Below are 25,858 nucleotides of genomic sequence, written 5' to 3'. Positions count from 1 at the left end.
TTGGGAGCTCAGTTCAGTGCTCTGATGTGGGTCTCTGTTTCTATCTCCATCCATTGCCGAACGAAGGTTCTATGGTGATATTCAAGATGGTGATAATCAGAGTGACTTCTGGACAAGGCCAGTTCAGTTACCCTCTCCTCCACTGCCCAGGGTCCTAGCTGGGGTCATCCCCGTGGACTCCTGCGAACCCCTCCAGAGCCAAGCCTCTTGCCAACCCCAAAATGGCTCCCTCAATTAAGATATCTCCTTCCCTGCTCCCAGAGGAAGGCCGGATATAGAACTAGATTTTAGTGGGGAGGCGTGTGCCTTGTTTCTGGTGCTTCTTTTGTCCATAATGAGCCCTATATGCTGCTGGCTAGTGCAAGGCCAGCAACAAGCAAGCCTCCTCTTTTTTTTTTTTTTTTATTTTATTTATTTATTTATTTTCGAGGCTGGGTTTCTCCGTAGCTTTTTTTATTTATTTATTTTTTTATTTTCGAGGCTGGGTTTCTCCGTAGCTTTTTTGGTTCCAGTCCTGGAACTAGCTCTTGTAGACCAGGCTGGCAAGCCTCCTCCTTTAAAAAGCTAGGTTTCCTTGACTGTCGGCTCTTGGAGCCTTGGCTACTAATTTTTTTCTTGTACTGTAGTAAAGAATTCAGGTCAGATTCAGATGCCTGATTCTGTCTAATGGTCTATGATTAAAGGAATACCTGATTCCTTTAAAGGACTCTGAGTATGAGCTATTTGAACGGAACCTTAATATACTGTTTATTTACATCAGGCATTTTAGAAGGCCAACCTTGGCCTTTGTGCTCTGTGATCCAGGTAGATTAGACAGCATTGTTGTAGTGATGCCTTACGCAGTTGCTGCTTGTGGGCTTTTGTGACATGGCCTGTCTCCTTCATCTGGGTAGTTCAGGTCAGTGTGAGCCACAGAGAGGGGACAAGGGTCGCCCAGACTGTGTTCTTGCACTGTTGTTGGTTACCATTCATGCATGTTACAGCTGATGCTAAAAATAGGCAGTAGCCTTTGCCTTACCCATCTCAAGAAATTATTTTGAGGCATAAATAAAATAGTAGATATAGAGGCATGTCACTATCTGGAAAGTTCTATATAAGCCTTGGTAGCTTTGCCCCCAAGCATTCTTGAGCTGGAAGGAGGGCCAGTATCCAATTTCTTAATCACTTCATCAATCCTATTCACATCAGGATCCCTCCTGCACCAGACCTCTTATTTATTCCCCAACACCTACCAGGTTACCCAGACTCTAGGCTTCAGTCTTGTCATGCAGCTCTTAACAGGCTACCTTACTGAACTCCCCTGTGGCTCCCATACCAGGACACCTCCTACCTCCGCAAAACTTTCTTTAGGCATTCTGGAAACCTGCTCCTCTTCTAAAGGGCCAGACTAGTTCAAGCTTTTCTGTGTGAAATGGACTTCATTTAAGTGATTTGATGTATTCACATTGTCTTAGTTAGGATTTCTATTGCTGTGAAGAGATGCCATGCCCATAACAACTCTTACAAAGGAAAACATTTAATTAGGGCTGTCTTACAGTTTCAGTGATTGGGCCCATTATCATCATGGTAGGAAGCAAGGCAGCATGCAGGCAGACATGGTGCTGGAGCTGAGAGTCATTACATCTTGATCCAAAGGAAACAGCAAGTGAACTGTCGCACTGGATGTAGCTCGAGCATCAAAGCCCACCTCCGCAGCGGCACACTTCCTCCAACAGAGCCACACCTCATGTGCCACTCCCTTTGGGGCCATTTTCTTTCAAACAGCACAGTTATTGAGGAAGCTGCTCTATTTCTTTCAGATAGGTTGCCAGATAATAATTGCAACAGCAAGTAACAGTTACTGGTTATTGAAAAGATTTCCCTCTGTTGCGTAGTCTTCCAGCACTGAACATGGTAGTTTTCTGTCAGGAGATCCTCTCAGACACACTCAGAAGCATTATTAGTATTTCACAGATGAGCAAGTCATCTGCTGAGACTGAAGTTATGGTGTGTTACTCACGGAGCTGAGCAGATTGCACCTCAATAGAACCCAGGTCAGCAGCCACTCTCAGTTCTCTCTCCATCTGTGTGGACCTTGATGCCACTGTCTGCTTCCGAGGCTGATTGGGGACCAGCTTCACCAGTGCGGATAGTAGGCAGTTCTCATGGCAGATGAATGGCTAAAGGAGAGGTGTTTGGATCTGCATTGGAACTTATGCCAAATACCAGTTTAGGGGACACTGAGATAGCTCTGCAGGTAAAGGTGCTTGCCATCAAGTCTGACAAGCCTGAGTTGGGGCCCCAGAATTCACATGGTAGAAGGAGAGAACCAACTCCTGAAATTGTCCTCTGACCTACAGATGGGATGCATAGCACATATGGACATATGTGTGAACACACAGAATGAGTGTAAATAATGTAAAAAGTAAAACTAAATTAAAAATTAAAAAACAGTTGGCATGTACTAGTTTTCCACCATCTTCTTTCCTGGGGACCACAGACAATCTCAGGGGGCCCAGAGCCCTCTGATGGTATTTGCAGAATGTTTCCCTAAGGGGTGAGTGCATGGCTCTGCCCCTAAGGGAGAAGGATTGTGTGCTCAAGAAACCCTGAGTAGGGCTACTTAGCAGAGCTCCACTGGCTATAGTGGGTATGGACCTGCTGCTTGACTTCAGCTACCATCCCACACTTGGGCCAGCAGTTTGGTTTCTTTTTCTTGAAAGAAACCTTAAACAGAGCAAAGGGTCAGTTTCTACTTTGATCTTGCTGAAAGATGACAGTACCTCTTTGTGTGAGGCTGTAATTTTTGAAGGTTTCTGAACTCTGAAGCAGAGTGAATAACTCATCCTTCCAAGTCTCACGACAAGAAGTGAGTCTTGAATGTTTGAGTGGAGACTGTGTCTCTGTTTAAGTATTTTCATGGTTACTGTGTGACAGAAATGTCACAATAAAGCTGTCTTGGGAGAACGTGTATATTGGAATCTAGATATTCCTGTCATGAATGCTCCACAAAGAACATGGTCCATATCAGACCCTGAAGGGGGGCCTGATTGAGTCCTGTTCAGGCATTGATTAGGCACTGAGGCGCATGGCAAGTGAAAGAGACATGGGACATAGAGCAGGGAGGAAGAGCCTGAGTAACTGTGAACTTGGACACCATGGGTGCTGAGTTTGCTAGTTTCAATCGAAGATAATAAAATTTGGAAATTAGCCTTTCAAAATGGATAGTTATAAGGAAAGGCCTGCATGAGAGTGAGCTAAAGCATCCTGAAGATTGTTTTGTTTTTGTTTTGTTTTTTGTTTGCTTGTTTTTCGAGACAGGGTTTCTCTGTAGCTTTGGAGCCTGTCCTGGAACTAGCTCTTGTAGAACGGGCTGGCCTCGAACTCACAGAGATCCGCCTGCCTCTGCCTCTGCCTCCTGAGTGCTGGGATTAAAGGCGTGTGCCACCACCACCGGCAGCGTCTTGAAGATTGTGAAGGCTGTGCAGGAAGGAGATAGTGTCTGCTCTTCTCTAGAAGGAGCGTTGTCTTTGCTGCCCTTGCTTCCCTTTGCGCAGACTGAGAAGAGCACGCTGCCCGTGAGCCTCGAGTGTTTTCTCACAGGATTTGTTTATAGATTTCCTGACTGCACAGATGTTTTGTTTAGATGTGGTTTTTGTTTGTTTGTTTTGGTGAGTCACTTAGCAGCACAATAAAAGTTTACCCTCCAAATTGGGTAACACAGAGATGTGTAGTAGAGCTAGCCCTCTCCAGCTTGTGGTCTCCTGTGTTTAATGGGAATCTTTGTGGAGACTGTAGCCAGACCCAAAGATTGTACCCTGACCACCAGCTTTAGGATAGCAATGCCAGACACCAGCAATACAGCTCTAGTTGAGGCACATTTGCCCACAGCCCATACAGAAGTCAGAGCAAGTGAGAGAGGATGCACCAAGGTGCTTGAGCTGGATCAAAGCATGAGCAGAAAAAAAATGCAAGCACTGCTGCCAGCATGCTGCAAGCATGTACCTGCTCACCACTGCTGCTTGAGTCTCTTCATCTGTAGTTCCCTGGACCTGTGGGCCAGGAGCAGATTGGAAAATGAGTAATTTAATGCTGATAATTGAAGCTTTGAGAACAAAGAAGCACTAGGCTTATAGTCATTTTCTAAGCTGAACATGCCTGCTTTATCATGCTATCTGTAATAGCTTATACTTTATATGTATGTATAATTTATATAATGTATATGTAATTTTAAAAACACAAGAGAATGGCTGAGCTTGGTAGCACATGCCTTTAATCCCAGCACTAAGGAGGCAAAGGTTAAGTAAATCTCTGGGTTCAAAGCCAGTCTGGTCTACAGAGCAAGTTCCAGACAGCCAGGGCTGTTATACAGAAAAATTAAAAAATAACAAATTCCCACAAAAAATGAATTAGCTTTTTAGAAGGAATTGAATAAAGGAGAGCTGATTCCTGAAGTTCACTTACTTAGGATTGAAGGAAGAGAAGTGCCTGCCAGTACACAAAGAACTCCTGATAGGCACAGGAAGAAAGCCAGAAGAAAAGGAGAAGCTAAGATTCCCCATAAGAAAGAAATGGTTGGCCATGATGGAATATGAAAATCTAAGGGAGAAGGAAGACTTAGGGAAAGTAGGAAAGAAGCATGGTGGCTTCAGGAATAGCCTTTGTCTAGAGTAGTGAGGATCAAGGTTTAGCCTGTGGCTTACAGTAAGAAAGGACAAGGTGGAACAGTGAGATCTGCTTCTAAAGGCAGAGAGAAATATACCTGTTGGAGGCAGCACAGAGGGAACTAGTACAGTGGAAACGGGGCTTGGGAATTTTCAGACTGTGGTGGGCTTTTCCCTCTTGACATCGTTAATCATGAAACAGAACCTCTTGATCCCTCAGATGAGGAAATGGTATGCCTGAAGAGGGAGGGTCTCGGTGTGAAGCATTTAGTGATGCTGCTGGTGTGTGCTACAGAAAATGGTGGCTTACTAGGATCAAACAGATCCCAGACTTCAGTAGGCAAAGCCATCTGTAAGGTGTTCCATAGAGCACTGTTAGTAATAACTTGGGGAGCCAAATATTCCTGACAGAGTGTTGGGCTTATATTTATCTATGAAGATTTCCATCCCAAAGCAGTAAATTGGGTTTGCCCAGGTCAGTGGCAGTAAGCACCACCATCGTCAGGTTCTTCATCTGTGCTGTGACTTCCTTGGCAGATTAGCCAGAAGAAGCTGAAGAAGTATGAAAAAGAGTACCACACCATGAGGGAGCAGCAGGCCCAACAGGAAGACCCCATTGAGCGGTTTGAGGTTTGTTTTACAGCCTTGACTTCACAGGCTTGTACCCATAACTAGCTTTATTGAACCTTTCCAAAAAATTCAGTTCTACTGTTTAAAGACTAGTTTTCAGAGTGAGTTTGCAAATGACAAAATAACAGCTGTTCTGCTCCAAAGCAGCTGCCTAGGTTCCTTGTTCTTTCCTCACAGTCAGCCAGAGAGTGCTGCTTGACAAGGCCACTCCAGTCAGTTATGTGTCTTTGTGGAGACAGGAAGTTAGAGATAGTTTATTTAGAAAATATCAGGATTGGTGGGTGGTGTACGCCTTTACGGGACTTGGAGACTTGTTTTGAAGCTTGGCCCATGAAAAACTATCATTTCCATTTGATTTCTTTTTTATGTTCATAACTGACTTATTTCCCTCCTACAGCGGGAAAATAGGCGGCTGCAAGAAGCTAACATGAGGTTGGAACAGGAAAATGATGACTTGGCTCATGAGCTGGTCACTAGCAAGATTGCACTGCGGAAGGACCTGGATAATGTGAGTGTGGTGGGCGTGAGGAGGAGGCTCCCAGCAGGGCGCTGACTCTCCCACGAAGTTCAGTGTTGGCTTTCCTCCACTTTGCTGCTGCCCTGATGCCCTCTGGACATTCTCAGTGCTCACAGAGCCTCCCTGTTTCCCCAAGGTTGTGAAGTGTTGTTGTTTTGTTTTGGGGGGGGGGTCTTACTAATTCTCATGCTATCAGTAAGCAGCATTCAGTTCTCAGAGCTTCTTGGAGTCCACACTAAGACACAGAGGTTTAGAGGTTTAGTCCCTCTTCCTGTCACAGGCCTGTTCAGTGACACTGCTGTCTGCTGACAGATAATTCCACTTTTGTTGGTTTCTCTCATCCCGACAATGACTTTCTGCTTTCTGTACCATACGCTTCCCTTAGAAGAAGTAGTCTCATTCATTGCTTAGGAATGGCAGACTTATTTGTTGGCACACGCCTTTAATCCCAGCACTCGGGAGGCAGAGGCAGGCAGATCTTCATGAGTTCGAGGCCAGCCTGGTCTACAAGAGTTAGTTCCAGGACAGACTCCAAAACCACAGAGAAACCTTGTCTTGAAAAACCAAAAAAAAAAAAAAAAAGAATGTTTAATTGCTGCTAGTTGATTCCACCATTAATACAAAAACAGTTTACAGATAAAAGAATGAGTATGGTTGTTTTCTATAAAAATTTATTTACAAAAATTGGAGGTAGACTGGATGTGGCCCCTGATTTAATTGCACAGTACCCTGAGGCGACTTCTTTGTTGATTTGCTGAGATTCTAGCAATAAACTGAGACCTTTCACACGCATATATAATTTCATCTGTAGAGAGAGCATGGACTTAGAAAGTCCTTGATGTCCATCCATGTATGCAAATGGTGTACATGTAGTATGCTTCCTTACAAACAAGTGCTTTCATTAATTTCTCAGAGTTGATAAAATATTAAAGGAAAATATGGTAGTATCTACTGGTTCTTTTTCATTTTCTTCAGAAATTGAAAATTTCAGACAGACCTGGGCTGTAATCACCTAGTTTGCTTTCTCTCCATCTTGGACACTGAGGTCTGGGCAAGAGGAGTAATGGTTGTGGCACAGGTCGAGTCGAGATTGCATAATTTTACATACTGTTCAAAAAAAAAAAAAAAGTCCGCAAAGAAGGGTCAGAATCCTGACCACTGTCAGACACCGAAAAGACTTCTTTCCCCAGCTGCAGTGAGAACAGTTCAAGGCCATTAGCTCTCCACAGGCCTGCTTGTCGGGGTTAAGCCTCCTTCCTCTCTAGAAACCTGCACAGCACTGTCACTGCTCCGGCATTTCTGCCTGGAGACTAGAGGGAGCCGATGTAAATGGAACAGAGCTGCAAAGATCACCTCACACTTCTCTCCCAGCTGTGGATGGTGCAGAAAGGAAGTGAAAATAAAAGAAGCCTGAAAGGTACAGCAGTGGCAGGTTGGCCAAAGTCTTAGGCGAGTTTCCGCTTGAGCTGTGACATTTTCTACTCTATGAACTAGTGATAGCAGCCATTAAGTGGTCTGTGGTAGAGTTTAGACTTACATTCTTTTGTTTTTTGAGAGTTGTTTGGAGTTTTTGTTGTTGTTGTTTTTTGTTTTATTTTGTTTTTGAGACAAGGTTTCTCTGTGTAGCCCTAACTGACCTGGAATTTACTTTGTAGACCAGGCTAGCCTTGAATTTTTACATCCACCTGCCTCTGCCTCCCCGTTGCTGGGATTAAATGTGTGTGTGCCACTACCACGCCTCAGCCGGACTTGGATTTTTGAACCTGTCTCTAAGCTGTGTAAATCTTTTTTTAGATGTCTTTATCTTGGCACTGTAGTCAGAAAACCAGGCTACATTCCTGACACCAGAAGTAGAAACAGTGAAAACTCTAGTGGTCTCTCCCGTGGCGCCAGACACAGTTTATAGCATTTCGCAGAGCTTTGGTAATCTCTTAAGAACTTTGCTACCTCTTCCAGGAAGGAAGGAAGGAAGAAGGGAGGGAGGGAGACTTTTTCTTTATTATGGAGTTCCAACAGTCTTAAAATTTTCTATATAGATCAGGCTGTCTAGAACTCATAAAGATCCACCTGCCTCTGCTCTCAAGTGCACCTTTACACCAGGCTAAGAATTGTGTTCTTAACAGTTATGAGGTGCAGAGGGGTGATAATATCCAGAAAGCTAGAGAACTCTGGAACTTCCTGAGATCTTTCCTGTGATATCAGACTGTCTCCTTAATAGATACAGAAACAGCCAAGGCCCCTTGATCTGATGTCTTAATTATATCACAAGCTAAAGAAGATTAATGAATCTGATCCGTAAGAGGTAGCATTTCTCTAGACACTGTTCCAGGCACTTATACACCATTTTTGTGAGCCTTTAAAACAGCCCAATATACAGGACCATGGTCCCCTTTCACTGATCACGAAATGGAAGCAATCAGTTTGACCATCTTACACAGGTTGCCCAGCTAGTCGTAGGGCACAGTCATCATGGTGAAACCCGGATGGCCTGAATCCAGTGCTTACACTCTAAGAGGCTGACAGTGCACTCAGGAGCGTGTGCCAGCACACACAACTAAGCAGATATCCTTTCCGAGTTCATTAGTGCCTTAAGAGAAAGGGACATGAAGTTGGGGTGTTCTCTGTCTTGGGACTTCAGTGACTCCGTTTTAAAAGAAGTTCATTCCTTTGGATTCTGTCCCCATACCTCTATTGTGTGTGTTGTCATCTCCTCTTTGTGCCATTTATAGCTGTGGAGAGATTTCTAGTCATTTAACTCCTTGGTGGTCCCAGAAAAGTTTTCTCCTCTATGCAGTGGGGTAACCTATAGAAAATCCCTGACATGGGGTTGATGGCACTGTCTCAGTCCTGTAGCATGGATGCTCCTCTGCCTTGAGACAGTATGGCATTAGAGCAAAAAGCAGCATGGGAGCGACGTGCAGTATGGCATTAGAGCAGGTCACTAGATTTCCTATACCACCTCAGACCCTCTACAAACATCAGCTGACTCTGCATTCCTTGGTCTAATTGGCACTCCAGCTGCTCCATCCTTATGCCAGGACCACATTTCCTTGATTTCAGAAGCTTTCTAATGAATCTTAAAATGAAGTCATTGAAGTCGTCTGGCTTTGTTCTTTTTAAAGCTCACTTGGCTGCTTTGAATCCTTTGTATGTCTATAAAAGTCGCAGTCTTTTTCAGGTTCTAGAAATAGACGCCTGCTGGGATTTTAAGTCAAGTTTTGTGGAATCTGTCCATTTGTGGCAAGGCTTGACATGTGAGCAGCAGCTGAGCCCCCAATCCCCCAACCCATGGCCTGTCAGCTTTGTATAAACATTCCTTTGGTTCCTCTCAGCACTGCTTTGCAGTTTCCAGTTCATATGATTGCCCCTGTTTCAGTATGTTACAAATAGTGGTGGGTTGGTTTGTTTTTTCAAGACAGGGTTTCACTGTCATAGAACTCACCCTGTAGACCAGGCTGGCCTCGAACTCAGAAGTATGCTTGACTCTGCCTCCCAAGTGCTGGGATTGTGCCAACCACAGCGTGGCTGGTGATCTCTGGAAATACCTTGTCAAAATCTGATTAGTCTAGTCAGGGTGGGGGGGTGTTTTTTATATTTCTTTTGCATTTTTCACACACTATTGTATCTCAGAATGAAGACCATTTAACTTCATGTTCTTCTGTCTTTTCTTCTGCCTTCCATACTTGCTAAGGTCTTTGGAGCAGTACTGGGTATAGAGTATCATTTTGCGGTTAGTTTTGGGGGTCGTTTTGAGGAGCGGAGATACTTTTACTCTGTTCTCTGCTCAGTTTTGTCATGACTCTGTTGAATTTTGCCACATGATTTTCTTGTTTCTGTTATAATGCTAGATTTATTTTCTTAGTTTTGTTAATCCATTACACTATAATGTAAACTAACTTTACATTCCTATGGTAAGTCCCGGTAGAGTTTCATCCTTGGTTTATAATAGTAAGAATTGAACCAGGGCTTTATACCTGTCAGGCCAGCACTCTACCCTGAGCTGCTACTTAGCTCTTGTTTCTTATTCTGAGACAAGGGCCTTACTAAACTGTCCAAGTGAGCCTTGAACTTGTAATCTAGTAAACTCGGTTGTAAGGCTTACAACTTGGAAATTGTGAGCTGATTAGCCTGGAGTTCGGGTAGTTCCCATGCTTCTGTTCCCCCAAAATGTTGGGATTAGAGGTGTATACTGCTTAGCTGCTCTTCATTTTTATGTTGTGCTTTAAGCACCTTGTCCTTGGGGGGTGACCAAGCCTGTGGATCTGACTGCTGGTGTTTATGTATCTATAGCAGTGTTCCTTTTGCACCAGTACTGGGTTGTGCCCCCCCACCCCATCTGATTATATTAGTAAGGGTGGTCTTTCCAAAAGCCAACTTTTGTTTTATTGCAGTATTTGTTTTGCTCTGTTTGTTTTGTTCAAAATCTCTATTTTGTGAAGATTTAATCTGCACATTTTCTACTATCTTCAGATTTTAAAATTTACTGCAAACCTTCTTAAAAATCATTTAAAATTGTGAAACTCTGGGTGAGCACTGTTTTTGTAAAACTTAGTTATGCACCTACTTTACTTCCAACTTACGGAGTTTTATGTGTGTATGGGGGGAGCATCTGCATGTATCTCCATTATGTTTCCTTCTTTAAAGTCTGTGTGTGCTGCCGGGCAGTTATCTTTTTTGTCTTCTTTTTTATATCCAGACAGGAATAAGTTTTCTATCCTGCTTGCTTTTTTTCTCTTTTGCTGCATCCTTTGTTTAATTAGGTATTTTCTTGGTCTTCTATCACCGTATAGACCATTGTGACCTCGCTCTCCCACTGCTTCTGCACCTCAACCATCCAGGACACTTAACCTTTCAGACATTCATCCTCTGGCCTCTGACAGAGCCCCAAAGATACGAGAATGTACATGATTTCTTCTTTCCTCCTATGGAACAGTTGTCCAGTTTTCTGATTGCAGAGGAAGAGTCATTGTGGTTCTGTTCACCCTCTGTGACCCAAAGTAGAAGCTGGGATATATATATGAGATGTTCTCATCTCAGCTGCTTATGTAAATAGAGTAACTGACTGTAGCAAGTGGGGTTCCATCAGAAGACTGGCTGGGGCAGTCAGCCTCAGCACACCTTCCCATCAACACAGTGCTGAGAGTCAGCTAGAGTGGTGGAATAGGTGCTGTAGAGAGTCCAACTCTGCCTCCTGGCTTGTGGGGGCTTAGGAGAAGATCCCCACCACCATTACCAACCACCTTGCTCCTATGAAAGCAAACCTATAGCTGGATCAGCTCTTCCCCTGGCTGACCCATGCTTGGAGTCAGCTCCATTAAGTCACCTCCTCCTTGGCAGTGATAATGGGTGCGGGAAAGAGTGTCAACGAGCTGTGTTCTCCTTACTGTCTCCTTGTGGCCTGCTGTCTTCATTTTGCTTGTGACTGTCTCTTGGGTTTGCAATAGAGGAGAAAGTAGTAAGTGATCTCAAAAAGGACCTTTTATGCCAGCACAGTCTTGTCTGCAGGTCATCAACAGGCAGCTGAGTGTGCTTGTGTCATGCCTGTCTCAGTTCCCCATGGGAAGCCCAAGAGTGCAATCCACACTGTTTAATGTCAGAGAAGCCTGGGAGAGTTGTCTAGGAAGGGACAGAAAAGGCCATCCCTCACTTCCTTGATTGCTGTCCAGCATGACAGACACTCTTTGGTTATCTGTGACAGGTCAGAGTCAGGGACCACAGGGATCTTTCCCTGAGATTCAGATCTCCACTCAACAGACATCTGTGTGTGATAGCACATGGCCATTTAAAATTACACAAAGTACCTGAAGAAAGCAGCCTTCTCTATTGAATAATTTTAGCAAGAACACATGCAAAACTATTTGGATGCTCAAAAGAAATGAGAAAACTCTTTTTAAAATTTACAGCTACCGTTCCTGTGTTCCCTCTAAGCCTAGGCACTGTACTGACTGTTATGCTGGAGAGCCTGGGCCTTAGAAAGGTTCTCCGTAACTTACTCAGTCAAGTGTCAAGTCACCCAGCTGCGAAATTTGAGACAAGTCAAAAGCTCAGCCCCTGACCACTGCCCTGCACTATCACACACTTCAGGTAGTCTAGGTATGATCTTGGGCATACCATTCCTGTCTGGGTTTGCTTTCCTACTTTCTTAAAATGGGATCATACCCTTCCAAGTTCCAAGCTCTTAGTGAATGTATGGTGATGGCATCTCGTCAATGTTTCAGGCAGAGGAAAAGGCAGATGCACTGAATAAGGAGTTGCTGATGACCAAACAGAAGCTGATTGATGCAGAAGACGAGAAGAGGCGGTTAGAAGAGGAGTCTGCACAGGTGAGGGGATCCTGCCCCCATCCCTGACACCTGAATTTTGCAAATACTGGTGGGTTCAGCTGGAAACCCCCAGCACTGGAGAACCCGGACAGTGGGTCCTTTGATACCTACCTCTGTCATAGAATACACAAAGAGCTGAGGGTACCGCGGGATCAAAATGAGGCCCCACCCCCTCCCTCTGCACTCTTGCAGGACCCTCACAGCTGCTGTCTCAGGCAGGACTGGCCAGGGTGAGCCTGTCTAAGCTCATCTTGTGGGACACTGCCCTCGCATCCTGGGCTTTTCCATCTGTGTCTCTTTTCCAGCACTGTCTCTTGTACAGTGCTGAACTGACTTGGGCAGAAGCATTTTTTGAAGTGTTACTTTTCTCCTTCTGTTGTCTTTAAGTACAGAGGATTAGTGTTGCGCTGAGAGGAGGAGGAGGGAGATGGGTGTGGTAGGTGAGACACTATTTGGAAGGCCCAGCACTATGCAAATAATAACCAAGCTTCCTTTTTCACTTAAAACATTAACTTTTCTTTAATGTGTGCAGTTAAAGGAAATGTGCCGCCGGGAACTTGACAAGGCAGAATCAGAGATTAAAAAAAACAGCTCTATCATTGGTGACTATAAGCAGGTGAGTTTCTTTACCCCAAGACCTGGGCTGTGCACTTGGTGAGGAGACTGCACTCTGGCCACAGTGCAGCAGCACACTGGCTTCACACCTCTCTTCTTAACCTCAGTCTTACGTGTAAACTAAGCAAGCTGGGAATATTGTTGAGTTCCCAGTAGGTAGGCATGCTTGGCAAGTACTAGCATATAGGGGCACATGAATGTTTCAGTGGATCTAAATGTTAACATATCACAATCACAGAACCATACTCAACTCTTCCCTTCTATACCACGGATCTCAAAGGAGCCTATAGAGAACCTTGTAGGCCAGTTCTCACCTCACCTGTGCACTCACAGCATATTCCAGGTGCTGATAGAATTTATCCAAAGTCGGCCGGGCAGTGGTGGCGCACGCCTTTAATCCCAGCACTTGAGAGGCAGAGGCAGGCGGATCTCTGTGAGTTCGAGGCCAGCCTGGTCTACAAGAGCTAGTTCCAGGACAGGCTCCAAAACCACAGAGAAACCCTGTCTCGAAAAAAGCAAAAAAAAAAAAAAAAAAAGAATTTATCCAAAGTCCAACTTATGTAGGTGATATTGAACCAATGTCTGTGGTTTTATGTTTCTTTAGATTTGTTCTCAATTGAGTGAAAGACTGGAGAAGCAGCAGACAGCCAATAAAGTAGAAATTGAGAAGATTCGGGTAAGACTTCTTAAGTAAAGAGATTTCATTCATACCCTCTTGTTCGCATTATGGCCTGTCCTTAACACATAGGTCCAAGCGCATGAGACTGAGCAGCCCAGACAAACTGCCTGTCACAGGCTTAAGCTGGGTACTCAACAGCTTCTTCCATGTCTGTTTCCTCTGGAAGGATTGCCAATGAGACCAAATGTGCTATGGCTTTTAGATCTCATACTTGGATGCCTATGGTGAACATCACTAGGAAAGCTGCATCAAGTATTGCTTGAGGTGGGGATTCTTGCTGCCCTGCAGACTCTGGATGAGTTTTAAAAAAAAACCCTCACACCACAGTTCCAGCCTTTCCTGGTCTTAGTTTATAAAACTGCATTCATCCCAAATTACACTTTCTTTAAACATTTACATCTCTAAATTTGAGGTACAGTTTTGTTTTGGTTTTGGTGGTATAATAGAATTTTTTTCCCAATGGCATCCTTTTTTGGTGAAATGTAAGGTATTTGTGATTGTTTTACATACCTTGTTATTTTTTATTATTTTAAGAGTTTTTTATGTTTTTAATAATTACAGTTTTTATTTGGAGGCAGAGGCAGGTGGATCTCTGTGAGTTCGAGACCAGCCTGGTCTACAAGAGCTAATTCCAGGACAGGCTCCAAAACCACAGAGAAACCCTGTCTCGAAAAACCAACAAAACTAAAAAAAAAAAAAAAAAAAAAAAAAATACAGTTTTTTATTATTATGGGTCAGATAAGTGCATTTGAGCACAGGTGCCTATGGAGGGCCCTAGAGCTAGAATTGCAAGAGGTTGTAAACCACCTGATATAGTGCTGAAATCAAACTCAAGTCCTCTATAAGAGCATCGCATGCTCTTAACTACAAGCCATTTCTCCAGCATCTTTATCCAGTTTTGTGCCCTACTTCTTTATACTAGTATTAGTATTTATCCATTCTCCTATATTATCAAGGCTCCCCTGAACAAGCACAGACTACCATATCCTACCGTCCCCAGCTGGATAGTATCTCTGTATGCCCAGTTAGTGCAGGTCCTTGTATGTGAGCCTTTCTTCTCTTACCCCAGAACTCCTCACAGGCTACACTGGGTCTGGAACACCAACCAGGTAGTGTTCGAAGTAGGTTTCTGACAGTTTCCCAAAGCAAGCGGACTTTTCTGATACTCACAAGACACACTAAGACACAAAGTACTTGACAGGGTGCTGTCTTTTGGGTCTTTTCACTTTTCGTGTTCACTCCAGCAAAAGGTAGATGACTGTGACCGCTGCCGAGACTTCTTTAATAAAGAAGGGAGAGTGAAGGGTACCAGCTCAGCCAAGGGGGTTTCAGATGAGGACACGGATGAAGAAAAAGAGACACTCAAGAACCAGCTGCGGGAAATGGAGCTGGAACTGGCCCAGACCAAACTACAGTTGGTGGAAGCCGAGTGCAAGATCCAGGTAACAGCAATTCATTCATGAAGGTGCACACCCTCCATAGCAGCCCAGGTTCCTGATATGTACTAGAGACCCCAGAAACGACTTGTGTAGTTTGGTATGTCTTGATCCCCATCACCACTTAAACTTGACCATAGCCCTTCTCGGGAGCACACAATCCCTTTACCTACCAGAGCATGTTTAACCATTTAGCCTGACTTAAGGATCTGGACTTTAAGAATTACCAAGAGAGCATCAGTGTTTTTAGTGGGGCATAGAGCAACTGTTTAAAAACTGTAGCTCCCCCATTCAATCTTGGTTAGTAATCTCCCTACACCTCAGGCTCCTGGTGTCTCTACAGAAATGGGAGTCCTATTGTTTGTTGGGCTATACTGAGTATAAAAATTATATAGGATATATATAGGGATGGGGTCTAAACAAATGCAAACCTTTTTGTCCAAACACTCATCACTTAACTATTTTTGTGACCTTGGGCATATTTCCTAATTTATATGAGCCTCCAGCCATCCTTATCACTAGGGCAGCATCAGTGGTTCAAGTCTAAAACTTCAGACCAGCTATACCATGTCAGAGGCCATTACTGCACATGTCCATTTTTGTCAGGTTTTGCCCTCAGTTCTGGAAAAGTTTGTGGGATCGCCCCGGACAATCACAAAAAGAAAAAAAAAAAAAAACCACCAAGATAGTCTCTACACTGTGGTCAGAGAACAGACAGAGCAGCTGCAGAAGGACAAGAGCAATGAGCATTCTGGGCTGAGATAATCACTCAGACCACAGCCTAAGGGAGAAGAGGCCTGCCTACTGAGGAGTCTCAGGAAAGGGATGAAAACCAGGGTCCGGACTGTAAAGCATCTCAAATGCCATACTGAGTGATTTGGATTTATAGGGGATTTAACTAGATGAAGATGTGCCTGACAGTCAATCAGGTGGTTGTAGTAACAGGCTAGGCAAGAAAGGGCTTTACTAGAAAAGCTTCCAGATCCGTAGGCACTGCAAACCTGCCTCAAAAGGATGAGTAAACAGAGCTCTTGGTTCAGCTCTGCAGAGGCTCACATTCTCTTCTGTTATCTCTACAGGACTTGGAACACCACTTGGGCCTTGCCCTCAGTGAGGTGCAGGCAGCCAAGAAGACCTGGTTTAACCGCACACTGAGCTCCATAAAGACAGCAACTGGAGTTCAAGGGAAAGAGACATGCTGAGACCAGCTGCTGCCTCCAGACACCTCCAGAAAACACACCACCTTTGGTTGCCTTCTTTGGCCAGATGTGTGATTCTGTGACATGTTCCAGGACCAGAATGTACCTAGCTCAGAGCTGTATAGCAAGTTTGTAGATCAGTGGGCCAGGGCTCCTGCAGCAGGCTGCCAGCCCCACGGATGCTCTGGCATGTACCCGCCTGAGGGCCATCCAGGCCTCTGCTGTGTATGAGCACCTCACCCAGTCAGAGTTGAGGTATCCTACAATGTGTTAGTTTTTTGATTTCTAAACCCTTTATTTAAAAAGACAAGAAAAATACACACACACACACACACACACACACATCCTTTAGGTTAGGTGCAGAGGTTCAGTGCTGCCAGAAGTCCCCAGAGAGACAAGAAGCACTTTGTTTGAGTAGAAGAGCTTTGTAGTAATGGCTCAAGTCACCTAATTTTGTTAATCAGTATAGTGCACAGGTTTTGATTTGGCATTATTCACATTTCTGAGCAATTCTATGCAACTCTCATAGTCCTGTCTTTTTTTTTTTTTTTTAGCATTAGCTGCCAAAACAACTTCAGAAGGCTGGCATGGGCCACATGACTGTGAGACTGAATTAATCATGATGTGGACAGCTCTTTGTTTAATGTGTCCTGTGTACATATGTGTGTGTATGTATTAGTATAAATATATAGATATATAGATATATATATATAAATACCTTTCCCAGTACCCTGCACTGACAGTGTTTAAATCCCAGACTCAGCCGACAATTAGTACCACTGCCGTCTGTGGTTATGGAGCACTTCCTGTTCTTTCTGCCATTGTGGGAGCTGGCAAGAGCTCCTTCACCTCTAATGTTTGCACAAGTGAGGAAGACTGAGCTGTGTATGCACACACTATACGGTCCTACTTCCTGGCCTGTGGATCTCACTGGTCAGATGGGCTGCAGAGTCTTACTTCAAAAGCTATAAATTAGTGGTTTTAGCACTTTTTTTTTAATTAAAAAACAAAACCTTTTGACTTAATTTATGTGGCGATATGCTGACAAGCAGTCTCAGAGGGGTTCGTTCTTTCTGCCCTTTGGAGGTGGCATGGGTTTGTATATAAGGACTCTTGAGTCATTTTCTCTTTCCCTGTTGGCTTTACTAATGCTTGATGAGAGATCTACAGTGGGGAGATAACAAGTGGCCAACCCTTCCCCATACCATCCCCCACCACTTCCAGTGTCTGTCTTGTTCAGTTAGTTACCACACCAGCTGTAAGCCCATCTAAAACTAGGTGTGTGGACATTGTACTAGGGTAGTTTGTGCGTCAACTTTATGAACTGAAATATAAACCAGTAAAATTGTATTACTATTTCTTTTGTTCGTTTTAACAGCATATTCATTAAATATTTTGGTACAAACGGCATTGCTTTGTACATAGCAGTTTTATGATTGCGTGTTCTTTTCCCGTCCTCCAGCACCAGTCATGACCTGCATGTGCTGCCACATGCGCACATCAGGCAGAGCTGAGATGTGTCAACCACATGTGGGAAGAACATAGAGGTACAGTGCATGTGCCCCTCCCTGAGAAGTACAGTGCTATGGTTGACAGGTGAGATAGTCCAGTGCTTAAAATCTATGGAAGGTTTTCCTGAGGAGAAGGCAGAATTATGTTTGGAAAGGCAAATCATCTCATCAGTTGTAGATGGTAGAGGGAACAGCAAAGGGCTGGTGGTACTGGGAGGGAAGTAGAGTTAGCTCGAACACCTGGGCCCTGGGATACTTGTTTGGCCATAGGCAAAGCAGTGGCAAGGGCAGAGATGTCTTTACTGAGGTTCCTTACTCTCTGGCTGATCCTTTTAACATCTCTACATCCTATGGATGCAGGTACCCAGGCCCTCTATTAACACTCTTTAATCCTCACTTCTCTAAATATGAGTATTGCTTTTCTACCACGCCACCCAACTCCCCTATTGCCCAGACCTTCAGAACCACCATAAACTGTCTGAGTGGCCTCTACCTGGCTTGCCTACCTAACTGCTAATCCTTGGGCCCAGCCTGGGATAGGCGCTCTTAGAGAAGCCTAGACAGTGGCTCCAGAGCACAGTTGAGACCATACAGGGTGGAGGACATACTTCTGGGGTCCACATTTGCTGGCTAGCTAGCTCCATACTTTTCCTGGCTCAAGGGTCCCATGTCCAGAAGTATATCTTGGCAGAAATTTTCATCTTAAATCTATACCATCTGAGAAAGGAACCCCCATACAGCAATCAATCTTAGTATTGGGGACTACAGTAACTCCAATAAGAATCTTGAATTGGAGCCGGGTGGTGGTGGCGCACGCCTTTAATCCCAGCACTCGGGAGGCAGAGGCAGGCGGATCTCTGTGAGTTCGAGGCCAGCCTGGTCTACAAGAGCTAGTTCTGGGACGGACACCAAAGCTACAGAGAAACCCTGTCTCGAAAAACCAAAAAAAAAAAGAATCTTGAATTGGCAAAATGCTTTACAGTTGTGGGACAAGTTGCTGTACCGTTGAAGGTTTGTAAAGGAGACAAGAAGGTGGGGGACACAACTATGCAGGAACAGATAGGGATTTGTTGTGCAGAAGCAGAACAATGTTTAGGAAGGAGAGTGAGTCTGTAAGTCAGGTGGAGGCCCAGCTGAAGGAACCTCAAAGTAGTGGGGAACTACTGGAGATATTAAAGGCAGTTTGCATTTGGGGAAGTTCCCTGCTGATTATTTAGAGGGTTAAAAAATGGAAAGAGAAAGTAGGGTGTGCGCAGGGGTGGCAGAATAGAATGAATGAGAAAAGGAGTCAGTGAAACTTCATGACCCAGAAACACTATGAAGATCAATTTGACTTCTCAGGGTTTGGGTCCTACATGGCCTTGGACAGAAGGCTGGAGATGTCTGGAATGGACATTTGCTAAGGACTGAGTCGTCTAGTAACACAACACTTCTCAATTTCAACACTTTAAACAGCTTTGGATACTGATGCTGTCCTGTGTGGCAGTGTTCAGCACACACTATGACTTGTAACTTGACCAGGGCTGGGGGAGCACAAGCAATGTGGAGAGAAAGCAAGCAACAAACAGAGGTCTAAGAACAGCTACACAAGTGACAGGTGTCACAGATGAAGAAGGTTTGTCAGTGAGACAGGAAGCAGCATTATTTAGCTGTTGGTGAGGCAGATCCAGAAAAGGAGTGTTGCAGTCGGAGCTACTAGGGTGTAGCAGGGGCAGGAGGCGACAAGACCAAACAGGCAAACAGTTAAGATGGCTAGGACGGAATGTGGACAGAAAATGAACAGGTCAGGCGGTTAAGAGCTGGAAGTTGGCTTGCTTTCTGTGCTCAAGGGTAGTAATAAATACAATCTGCAGCCTGAAGAGCAAATATCTTGGTCAGCCCCTTGTCAGGTATTCTCAGGAGGAAAAGGCTCACAAGGCTAGGCAAGAGCTCTGGAGCGTTAAGCTAAGTTTCTGGTTAAGCTAAGTTCGAGAGGAAGACCAGTCTAAGGAGTGAGGAAAAGAAGAATACACACAAACCCCAACTAAGCCTAGCCTACCACATGCCCAAGTGAATGACCATAAGTAACAAACAGAGCCTTTGTGAAGGGGCATTGTGGTGACAGGAGAGAGTCAGTCTCCTCCCTATTCAGAGTGTCATACGCTAAAACACTGATCTTCTAAGATTAACTGAGGGGAGGGGTCAAGCCATAATCTAGAGCAGACAAGATTAAAACCATACAAAATGACTGAGTGCTGGCTCAAAGAATAAAGGGTATAAGCACTGGGCTCTCTACCCTCCTATTTCGTAAGTGAAGAAATTAGGGTTCATAGAAGGGCCTAGACAAGGCCACGCAGTTGGAATGTTACCCTGCAGTTCTAACTCCTGGCAGAGGGGAGGAGATATACCATACCTGCATGCTGCCCAGGTGGTCTCTTCACTAGATGCACATTACATGGAAATGAGCACACCCCCATTCAACCTTTCTCTGCCTACCTCATGGGGGTTGCTGAGTTACCCCCTGTAGGATGCTCTTGACTCACATCATACATTCATCTTCTACTCCTTCCTTCCCTGGTTCCCTAATAAACTTTTGCTGTGGGCTGAGCCCTGTGCCCATTACAGAAGAATGCAACAGGCTGGCTCTTCAAAGTCCCTCCCGGTAAGGCTGCCGGCAGAGTTCACGGTGATGATGTGCAGAGAAAGCATGGGCCCTTAAGTTATATGGTGCTTCAAGACATGAGACCCAATGCCACTGTCTACTTACCTAACTGCTGAGCCAGGTGACACAGTGGTCTCAAAGTGGCTGCTACAAGATGAGCTTCACCCCTTTGGAGTCAGACTGCTTGATGCTGCCCTGTTGAAATCTAGCCCTCTGTTTCTGGTAATGCTCAAGTCTTGCCAATCCATCGGACAGTTGTAAGGGTTACAGGTGAGGGATGCAAAAAAGTTTAGATTGCACACTGATGCGACATGACTTACCACTTGGAGCCAATTAGAAGTTTAACATGGCAAAAACTGTACAGGACCTGGGCCCACACAATCAGTCCCCACCGAGTGAGGTCAAAAACCTCTAATGTGAAGAAGTTTGCCTTACAGGCCCAGAAAGCAAGTGGAGCTTGCATTTCATTGTTTTATTGATATGTCTCTGTGTTTGGGTATGTATATATGTGCAGATGCCCACAGTGGCCAGAAGAAGGCAGTGGATCCACTGGAGTCAGAGTTAAAGCAATTGGGGGATGCTGGGAACTGAACCCAGCCCCTCTAAAAGAGCTCTTTTTAACCACTGAGCCATCTCTGCAGCTGGCACTGGAACTTTTCAGCAGATTGAGTCCTGCACAGAGTAGTTCATCCATTCCTATTTTACACATAGCATTTATTTTTATTCATTCAAATGGAAAAGAAATGCAACATGTCAAGGCATTACAAACCACAGCAGCCAGACAAAGGGGTCAGTCTATGGCAGAGTCCAACATATTCAACACAAAAGAGCCACAGTGTGGGTGCTGCTTGCAGGGCTCAGAGCAGCAGGGTCCCTTTGGATGAAGGCCAGGCATCTCTGGGCGAGGCACTGATGATAGTCCACACATGCAGGCTGCTGCTTCAACCACGGCGACACTTGTAAAAAGTCCAGTCTGTATGTTACCATAGGCCCAGAAGGCATGGGGCAGTCCATGATGCTTGTGGTTTCCAATGTTTAACACTATACATCTTGAAGTTATTGCCAAAGACTTTACACTGCAAATTATAGTATTTACACTGTGTACTTGGGGAAAATAGTAAATACAAATGGATATTTTAAACAGACTCCTAAGCACAAACTTGACCAACATCAGACTGGAGTCTTACATGGAGAAAAATGTCACCTGTAATTTTGCAATAAACAGGTTTCCCCCTCCTTAAACCAGCAAAGTGGCTTGCCAGGGTCTTGGTGTGTTTCCTGGGATACAGAGCTTTGGACAAGCTTTAAGGATGTTCTGCCTCACCTGGCAGTGTCTACAACTGAGCATGCTTTCCAGGCACAGGAATATGGGTAGTTAAGCACCTCCACACCACTATGGTGTGGCCTGCCACTGGAAAGCTGCCATGTGAGCCAAGTGAGCTAGGAGGGTGTCAACACTCTGAATCCTTCTTAGATGTCTTGTGAAGGGTGGATGCTACCCAGTGGCACCAGGCTAGCCTAAGCATAAAATATTAATATCAGAGAAGGGACTGATGCATCTCGTAGCAGCACTTCTGTCCTAAGGCTTAAGTAACAGTAGAGCACTTGTAGGATGTGGGCTTACCTGGCTCACATCCAAATCCTCCTTCACAGATGGATGCCAGCACTACCTTGAGGGTCAGCTGGGACATGATTATATCCAGGGGATAAGATTACTTAGATCCTGTGTCTTGTTACTGATTCACTAAACCAGAGTAAGAAGGTAATGCTCAGCCAGGAAGGGTGGAGCACATCAACCACTCAGAGGAAGGCAAGGAGCCAGAAACTAGAAAAGCAACTTTCTGATTTACAGGAAGAACCTTAAAGGCAGTCTAACCACTCCTAACCACCTAACATTGTCCTTACTTAGATCTCATTTTCTTGACCACTCGACAAGGAATAAAAACTTTTCTGGCTCTCCAGGGGTACAGCATAAAGAGTTAGGGGCAGAAGTTTTTCTGTTTTGTTTTGTTTTTTTTAATTTTGACAATGATCTTTTTCCCAAAGTACAAAAACAAACAGATGGCATTAAGCTTATAACTGAAGACTAGGACATACTTGACAGGCATCTCTATCACCGACTAACAGTGCCAGATGACAAGAACCAACAGCCTATCAGGCTAGAACACAGCATAGGACTTGGCTGCCAAATAGAAGGATATTCCTGGCATCAGCTGTCAACAGAGTATAGACTCTTACCAAAGGTAGAGCCAATCTCCATCTACTCCATGCACAAATCAATTTCCCTTCCACGAACCTAGAAAGTTCTCTAGAAAAATGCAAGGAAAGTTCCTTTTACTATCAGCCTCAGAGCTACACCACATCTCCAAGACATGACCAGGCAGCAAAATCAAAGGCAGTACAGCCCTACAAAGCAAAAGTTCTCAACCTGTGGGTCGAGATCACCTTGACAAACTATCTCCAAAATACCCTATTTACATTATGACTAATAATAGTAGCAAAATTAGTTATGGAGTAGCAATGAAAGTAATTTTCTGGTTGGGGGTCACCACAACATAAGGAACGGTATTAAAGGGTTGAAACATTAGGAGGGTTGAGAACCACTGCTCTGGAGGCAGCTAAGCAAGGCTGAAGACAATCAGCATGTCTCTGAGGCACACCACCTTGCAAAATTCCTGCAGATCACAAAATCTTACTGAAAGCAAGCTGTTGCTGCTGGAACTTTTTAGGTGAAAGCTGCTTTCAACCGGGTTAAAAACTGCCCTAAGGAAAGTACCTGGAGGAGAGAAGAGGGATTCCAAGGAGTACCCAAGTCTACAAGGCCTGGCCTGAAGTAAGTCTGCATTCCATACAGCTTCATTGCCCAGTGATTTGGTTCAGAAGAAGTGAGGATGGGGAGGAGGGGTGGGGAACGACATGGGACATGACGACAGGACTGGTGTCTATCAGTTTACCCTCACACACACACAGGTCCCAAGCCAAAACTAGCCCAAATACAAAAAAGGGCAAGGCCAAAGAAACATTGTTAGTGATCTTTAGGCTCACAAGAAAGAAAAGGTCTCAGTGCTACCTTACCACAAGAGACTGTGGCAAGAAAACCTTCCAATGCTCCACCTGCATTTTCCATCCCAATCCCAAGAGCTCCTTGCCGCTTGATAGTCTAGTACACACGAAATGGAAAGGCATAATTTGTAGTTACAGGCATGATCTACCATAATCAGAATGACATTACTCAAGGTGATGTGTCTGTAGCCACGTTACCCTCCTGAACTCATCTGTTGACTGCTCACTACCCAGACCACAGTCCATACCCTTCAGACTGTCACCTAGCGTGTCCCAATCTAGCCCAAGTACCTCTGGGCAACATAAAAGTTGTAGCTGTGACACAACCTCTCTACTGGATCATGCCCCTCTAGCTCCAGCTCCACAGCTGCTGCCTCCTTGGGCATTCCCCACTCCGTCTTCCTCCTCGGGGAGAGCCTGAGCCCTGTTGTCGCACTCTTTGGACAGCAGTTTGCATCTCACTTCCTGCTGACAGAATCTGTGCCTTACTTATCCTCAATACTTGCCCAGGAGAGTTCAGAAAGCTGCCGCAGGACAAATGTAAAGGGTAAATAATCTCTACCGACTAAAGCCAGGGCTGACTTCTGGCCTGGTATGTAACTAATATGTGATTGGACACAGTCGCATTTACCAATGCCCAAAATTTTCATTTTAACAAATGGGAAGGTGACATCTTTGTGGCCCTGGAGTTCTCATTACTCAAAGACTGATAGGCTTGGTGTCACAGATAACTTCCAAAGCTTTGACCTAAGGCCTTCAAACAGCAGCTACCTTCAGTTCTAGTCCCCAGCAGAGCAAAAGAAACTCAATGATGCTGAAGCCCATCCTGACCTCATCACTACTACTTCCAAGACCCTAGTTCTGAATCAATCCTCCCCCCAAAATTCCAGCACTGAAAAGGATACACCTCATTGTCATTCTCACATGGCTTTCTGTCCATGACACAAGAGACTAACATAGATGAAACCCAGAGCAAATCCTTCAGTAACCACATAGCTTTATCCCTCCTTAAGAACCTCTGTAAAGAAGATGCACCTTCCCATTAGTTAACAGCTATACTCTATAGACACTGAATCCCAAAAAGCACTAATCCTTTCACAGGTTAAAATTTTAATTAAAAAAAAAATCTAAATGAAATCAAAAGACAGACCCCAGTAAAAGGGAATATCCAGTATCTATCATAGTTGTGTTTAGCAAGCCCAGCACTGTAAAAACAAAAGGGTAAGGATGACAACTGACATGTTTCAAATCTGTTTGCCTGATGTCAAGATCACTGTGCCTAGAGCCCCAGTGAAGCCCAGTGGAGACTGCCCTTGCTCCATCCACCTCAGTGGATCTGAACTCTAATCAGTACCTTTCTGCTCAAAGGCAGCACTACTCCCTGATGGGACTGCTTATGCAGATCAGCTGCAGGCCCAGGTCAGTGCAACAGAGAGGCCAGGACCCCAGCTCTGCTAGCTCTAGCTATTCCCTTCATCCTTATCTGGGCAAGTCAATAGCCTCTTCCTCCCTCTTCTCATCAACCATGATTATAGGTTCATGGGTTTCTAGATGGCCTTCCACAATTTTCTCACCACACTGGAGAATGGTAATCACAAAGGGCACCACACCCAGGACTCTTTTCGCAAAGTAGCTCTAAAAATATACCTCCAACATACGCTCTCATCTGAGGAACCATTCCAGCCCTTATGCCAAGGCATTCACAAAGCCTAGCAGACTGCACCTTTCTCTGCACACAGGCATCCCTTGCCAAGGTACTCTCCAGACTCACCTCACTGCTCAGTACTGTCCCAATCAGAGGCCTGGGTCACTTGGACCAGGGCTACTGCAATTGCCCTTCCGAGGCTGTTAGTCAACTCACAGTTGGTCTATGAAACTGAAAATGGGCCTGCTAGACATCAGCACTGAAACTAGGAACAGCATCCCTATGAGGTGGTGCAACAGAGCTGTTAGCTGTGGTGATTCCACTACAGAAGACAATTTTGACTCTGTTCAAACCTCCTGACATTCTCCTCCCTTCCTTTGCCTTCTACCTGTCAGTGGTCTCTGTTCCTTCCTTAGCTCTCCTAAGACTGTCATGTAATAACCCCAGCCAAAGTAGAGGGTCATAGTAAACATTTCCCCAAATCCAGCTCCAGAAAGAAGAGCTATTCCCAGCGATGTCACCCAGTCCTGTCAGAAGTGGTTCAAACTGACATCTCTGGAACAATTTCTTCTATACTATCTAAACAAGTATCTGGTTTGTTTTGTTTTGGACAGCAGGTTCTCATTACATAAGCCTAAGCTGGCCATGAACTCAGTCTTCCTCATGCACCACCATAGCTCATAGATTGAACACTGTCACCATACCACAGTGCTCACTTCTTCCTGTGTTCTTTTGAATCAGCTACACCTGCCCTAAAGTGGCAGCTTCACATTGTACTGCCCACCTGGCTGCTCATAGTTGTCTTTACCTCTCTGGAATCACATATATGTGAATAAAATCCTTTAAAATAACTGGTTAGAGTATCTATGCTTGCCCAAGGCCACCCTTTCACTACTTTTGACATACTGGTCCTTTGATCTTATTTCCAGTTGACATTAGCCATTCTGGGTTCCTCA

At 44.7% G+C, this 25,858-nt stretch overlaps 1 protein-coding gene across 6 annotated transcripts in view; it reads left to right on the top strand.

Annotated features, from left to right (window-relative positions):
* The window catches only part of Rabgap1 (RAB GTPase activating protein 1), a 160,115-nt gene extending 142,663 nt beyond the window's left edge, over positions 1-17,452 (top strand). For all 6 annotated transcript variants that reach the window (XM_057755734.1, XM_057755729.1, XM_057755731.1 and 3 more), the window contains 7 exons: positions 5,181-5,273; positions 5,671-5,781; positions 12,009-12,113; positions 12,646-12,729; positions 13,333-13,404; positions 14,652-14,849; positions 15,923-17,452. In XM_057755734.1, the coding sequence (XP_057611717.1) occupies positions 5,181-5,273; positions 5,671-5,781; positions 12,009-12,113; positions 12,646-12,729; positions 13,333-13,404; positions 14,652-14,849; positions 15,923-16,045 (786 nt within the window). In that variant the 3' untranslated portion in view covers positions 16,046-17,452. The remainder of the gene's footprint in view (positions 1-5,180; positions 5,274-5,670; positions 5,782-12,008; positions 12,114-12,645; positions 12,730-13,332; positions 13,405-14,651; positions 14,850-15,922) is intronic.
* Positions 17,453-25,858: the final 8,406 nt, after the last annotated feature.

The sequence above is a fragment of the Chionomys nivalis genome, chromosome 22 (assembly GCF_950005125.1).
Source record: "Chionomys nivalis chromosome 22, mChiNiv1.1, whole genome shotgun sequence".
NCBI lineage: Eukaryota > Metazoa > Chordata > Mammalia > Rodentia > Cricetidae > Chionomys > Chionomys nivalis.
The sequence above is the reverse complement of the archived record's forward strand: the minus strand, read 5'-3'. Positions and strand labels throughout refer to the sequence as shown.